Genomic DNA, 5000 nt, shown 5'->3' with positions numbered 1-5000 from the left:
ATTTACATATATACAGGACATATATACTGCATATCATCCTTCCCTGGCGCATACAACTATTTTTTTAAGTTTTATATATTTCTTCCCATTATCTCTTGTGAAACACCTTTGCCCCTCATGTAAAATATCCTATTTCCAGCAGTCCCCCCCACCCCCACCCCACCAACCCACACACACAAACACCTACCCCAGAACAGCTATTTTCAACATTTACTCCAATAATTTATTCATATATTATATTCGAATATATTCGAATATATAATACGTGTATAATTATCACTCTTCCTTAAGAATGTCTAGATTACTGTAAAAGCACTGCATTAAGATATCTGATTCATAGATAACTTGTGCTTGGCTGGACTGGCAAAACCCTTGTAGATAAGGCTGGACACTTGAGAGCACGTCTTCATTTCCTTGTTATTACTATTACCTTTATCATTATTATCATCAAAGCATGTCATCTACATAATTGCGCGACACACGTTCGGGGTCGCGACGCACTAGTGTGTTGCGAGACACGGGTTGAGAACTATTGCCCAAAAACTATAAGTCTATACCTGAACAGGTCAATTAAGATGCAGAATATTTACACACACACACACACACACACACACACACACACACACACACATACACACGTGTGTGTGTGTGTGTGTGTGTGTGTGTGTGTGTGTGTGTGTGTGTGTGTGTGTGTGTGTTTATATATATATATATCGATAGATAGATATATAGATAGATAGATACTTAATAAATAGATATTAAGTATGTAAGGCCACCATCTATGGCATTATTGTCTCTACCACCCGCATGCCTGGGGGAAAGAATGTGTGTGTGTGTGTGTATGTATATATATGTGTGTGTGTGTGTGTGTGTGTGTGTGTGTGTGTGTGTGTGTGTGTGTGTGTGTGTGTGTGTGTGTGTGTGTGTGTGTGTGTGTGTGTGTGCATATATGATCTTGAAGTCATGATTCCTGAATTAGCGCTGGAACCATCTCCCCACATTCAGAATCAACCCCTGGCGCCTCACTCTGACAGTTAGCGGTCACAGTCTCAACGGGCGTAGAACAGATCCATGGCCACTTGTGATCGAACAATATCACAGATAAGACCCATCTATCTATCTATCAATCAATAAATCACTCAACCGATCGACCTATCTATCAATCCATCTACACAAATGACCCAAGTATTTCTAACCCTTCCCCAGCGCCCCCCAAGGTAGAACCTCGTCCCTCACCCATCTCCACCAGCGCGTGACCTCCCTGCCGAGGGTGTCGCCGATGTTGAAGAGGAGGAAGGTGATCGTCGGCTGAAAGAACTCCTCCGTCCAGCGCGATTCAGGATATACGGATGTCACGTACACCACCACGGCCGGGTATACCATGAGGGTAATGAAGAGAGTGCCGCCGAGGGTGGTTCCCATGAGCCAGACCTGGGGAGTGAGAGAGAGAGAGGGGTGAGTGGGTGGCTGGATAAATTAGTGGCGAGAGAGAGGACGGATAGATGGAGAATAAGAGGAGGATGATAACAGAGGGAAAGAGATGGATATATGAATAATAAAAGGGAATGAGAGAGAGGGATGGGTGGATAAATTAGTGGCGAGAGAAAGGACGGATAGATGGAGAATAAGAGGAGGATGATAGCAGAGGGAAAGAGATGGATATATGAATAATAAAAGGGAATGAGAGAGAGGGATGGGTGGATAAATTAGTGGCGAGAGAAAGGACGGATAGATGGAGAATAAGAGGAGGATGATAGCAGAGGGAAAGAGATGGATATATGAATAATAAAAGGGAGTCAGGAAGAGGGATGGGTGGGTGGGTGAATACATTAGTGGCGAGTGATTGGATAGATTTGTTGTGAGAGAGAGGGAGAATAGAAGAGAGGGAAGGAGACAGATAGACGGATGATAAAAGAGGGAGAGGGATGGGCAAATGGATGAAAAGAGATAAATAGATTGGTAGTAAAAGACGGAGAGAGATGGATGGATGATTCATTTACGGGAGTGAGAGAGATAGACAGATGGATAATAAAAGAGGGAGAAGGATGGATGTATGATAAAAAGGAGGGAGAGGGATAAGTAAATAGATGATAGAAGAGAGGGAGGGCTGGATAGATGGATAAAAAAAATAGAAAGAAGGGGGTGGGGGGAGGGAAAAGTAGGTGTAGAAATGAAAGAGGGACTGACAGAGAGAAGAGAGAATGCTAAAAAAAAAAAAAAAGAAAAAAAAAAAAAAAAACGAAAAGAAATGAATAAACACACACGCACACAATGAAAACCAAAGAAAAAAAACAAGTAGAGAAAAACACAACAATCTCACCTTCTTCAGAACAGAAATGTAGGTCTGGGTGTCGCTCTTGTGCTCCGCCTGCTCTTTGCCCTCCGTCTCTGCCTTCACGGAGTGGTAGTAGTTCTGCGGGCGAGGAGGGAGTCATGGGAGTGGAAGGAGGGAGGGAGGGAGTCATGGGAGTGGAAGGAGGGAGGGAATCAAGGGAGGGGTCGGAGGGAGGGAGGGAGTCATGGGAGGGGTCGGAGGGAGGGAGTCAAGGGAGGGGTCGGAGGGAGGGGTCGGAGGGAGGGAGTCAAGGGAGGGGTCGGAGGGAGGGGTCGGAGGGAGGGAGTCAAGGGAGGGGTCGGAGGGAGGGGTCGGAGGGAGGGAGTCAAGGGAGGGGTCGGAGGGAGGGAGTCAAGGGAGGGGTCGGAGGGAGGGGTCGGAGGGAGGGAGTCAAGGGAGGGGTCGGAGGGAGGGAGTCAAGGGTGGGGTCGGAGGGAGGGAGTCAAGGGAGGGGTCGGAGGGAGGGAGTCAAGGGAGGGGTCGGAGGGAGGGGTCGGAGGGAGGGAGTCAAGGGAGGGGTCGGAGGGAGGGGTCGGAGGGAGGGAGTCAAGGGAGGGGTCGGAGGGAGGGAGTCAAGGGAGGGGTCGGAGGGAGGGGTCGGAGGGAGGGAGTCAAGGGAGGGGTCGGAGGGAGGGAGGCAAGGGAGGGGTCGGAGGGAGGGAGTCAAGGGAGGGGTCGGAGGGAGGGAGGCAAGGGAGGGGTCGGAGGGAGGGAGTCAAGGGAAGGGTCGGAGGGAGGGAGTCAAGGGAGGGGTCGGAGGGAGGGAGTCAAGGGAGGGGTCGGAGGGAGGGGTCGGAGGGAGGGAGACATGGGAGGGGTCGGAGGGAGGGGTCGGAGGGAGGGAGTCAAGGGAGGGGTCGGAGGGAGGGAGTCAAGGGAGGGGTCGGAGGGAGGGGTCGGAGGGAGGGAGTCAAGGGAGGGGTCGGAGGGAGGGGTCGGAGGGAGGGAGACATGGGAGGGGTCGGAGGGAGGGGTCGGAGGGAGGGAATCAAGGGAGGGGTCGGAGGGAGGGAGTCAAGGGAGGGGTCGGAGGGAGGGGTCGGAGGGAGGGAGTCAAGGGAGGGGTCGGAGGGAGGGAGTCAAGGGAGGGGTCGGAGGGAGGGGTCGGAGGGAGGGAGTCAAGGGAGGGGTCGGAGGGAGGGGTCGGAGGGAGGGAGACATGGGAGGGGTCGGAGGGAGGGAGTCAAGGGAGGGGTCGGAGGGAGGGGTCGGAGGGAGGGAGTCAAGGGAGGGGTCGGAGGGAGGGGTCGGAGGGAGGGAATCAAGGGAGGGGTCGGAGGGAGGGAGACATGGGAGGGGTCGGAGGGAGGGGTCGGAGGGAGGGGTCGGAGGGAGGGAATGAAGGGAGGGGCCGGAGGGAGGGAGTCAAGGGAGGGGTCGGAGGGAGGGGTCGGAGGGAGGGAGTCAAGGGAGGGGTCTGAGGGAGGGAGTCAAGGGAGGGGTCGGAGGGAGGGGTCGGAGGGAGGGATTCAAGGGAGGGGTCGGAGGGAGGGGTCGGAGGGAGGGAGACATGGGAGGGGTCGGAGGGAGGGAGTCAAGGGAGGGGTCGGAGGGAGGGGTCGGAGGGAGGGAGTCAAGGGAGGGGTCGGAGGGAGGGGTCGGAGGGAGGGAATCAAGGGAGGGGTCGGAGGGAGGGAGACATGGGAGGGGTCGGAGGGAGGGAGACATGGGAGGGGTCGGAGGGAGGGAGACATGGGAGGGGTCGGAGGGAGGGAGACATGGGAGGGGTCGGAGGGAGGGCGTCAGGGGAGGGGTCGGAGGGCGTGCGAGAGAGCAATGCTGGTGCTCAGAAGTGAAGCGTGTGGACAGACGCATGTGAATGATAAACAAACGCGAATGAAAAGATGCTCTTTTAATTACTAATTTCTGTATTCATACTTCTATATAACTGATAAAAGAACAGCCATAAAGAGGAAGGAAGAGGAGAGGGAGGAGAGGGAAGAGAGGGAGGGAATGGAGGAAGGGAGAGGAGGGAGAGAGAGAAGGGAAGAGGGAGGGAAGGAAGATAGAAAGGAGGGGGTTGAGGAGGGAAGAGGGAGGGATAAGAGGAGGGAAGGGGGAGGGAAAAGAGAAGGTATGAGGGAGAGAAAGGAGGGAGGCACAGAGAAGAAATAAAGAAAGGGGAAAGGACAAGGAAAGAAAAGGGGAGGGAAGAAAGAGGGAGGAGCAGAGAAGAAATAGAGAAAGGGGAAAGGAAGAGGGGGGGAAAGAAAATAAAAGAAAAGAACAAAAAACAGAGAAAGACTCAAAGGCAGAGCGAGAAGGCGAGAGGAAGCCAAAAATCAAAACAAAACCGAGAACCCCAACGGAGAGCGAGAGCCAGAGAGCGCCGACCTGCCCCCGAGTCCTCACCATCCTCGTCATGTACACGTATCCCGCGATGCTGACGACGAGGAAGACGTCCGCGATGACGAAGAAGACGAGGCCGCTGGTGACGGGCTCCTCGCCGACCAGCAGCGAGATGATCCTGGCGAGAGACGAGAAGATGCCCGAGATGGCCTGCCCCGACAGCATCCCCGACATGCAGGAGGCGGGGAACAGGCCGGCCAGCCCGTAGGAGGAGCCCTGCAGGACGGCCACGCACACTGCGGAGGGAAGGGGAAGAGGGGAGGGGAGGGGAGAGGAAAGGAATAGACGGGAGAGGCAGAGGAGTGGAAGGGGAAGA

The 5000-nt window shown here is 54.2% G+C and overlaps 1 protein-coding gene across 1 annotated transcript in view; it reads right to left on the bottom strand.

Annotated features, from left to right (window-relative positions):
* The window catches only part of LOC125043753 (equilibrative nucleoside transporter 1-like), a 21320-nt gene that overhangs the window by 3001 nt on the left and 13319 nt on the right, over positions 1-5000 (bottom strand). The window contains exons 6-8 of the mRNA XM_047640018.1: positions 4688-4920; positions 2321-2413; positions 1237-1431 (exon numbers count right to left, since the gene is read on the bottom strand). Coding sequence (XP_047495974.1) covers positions 1237-1431; positions 2321-2413; positions 4688-4920 — 521 coding nt within the window. The remainder of the gene's footprint in view (positions 1-1236; positions 1432-2320; positions 2414-4687; positions 4921-5000) is intronic.

Source organism: Penaeus chinensis, chromosome 34 (assembly GCF_019202785.1).
Source record: "Penaeus chinensis breed Huanghai No. 1 chromosome 34, ASM1920278v2, whole genome shotgun sequence".
Taxonomy (NCBI): Eukaryota; Metazoa; Arthropoda; class Malacostraca; order Decapoda; family Penaeidae; genus Penaeus; species Penaeus chinensis.
Note: the sequence above shows the minus strand (reverse complement) of the source record. Positions and strands in the feature narration are given on the sequence as shown.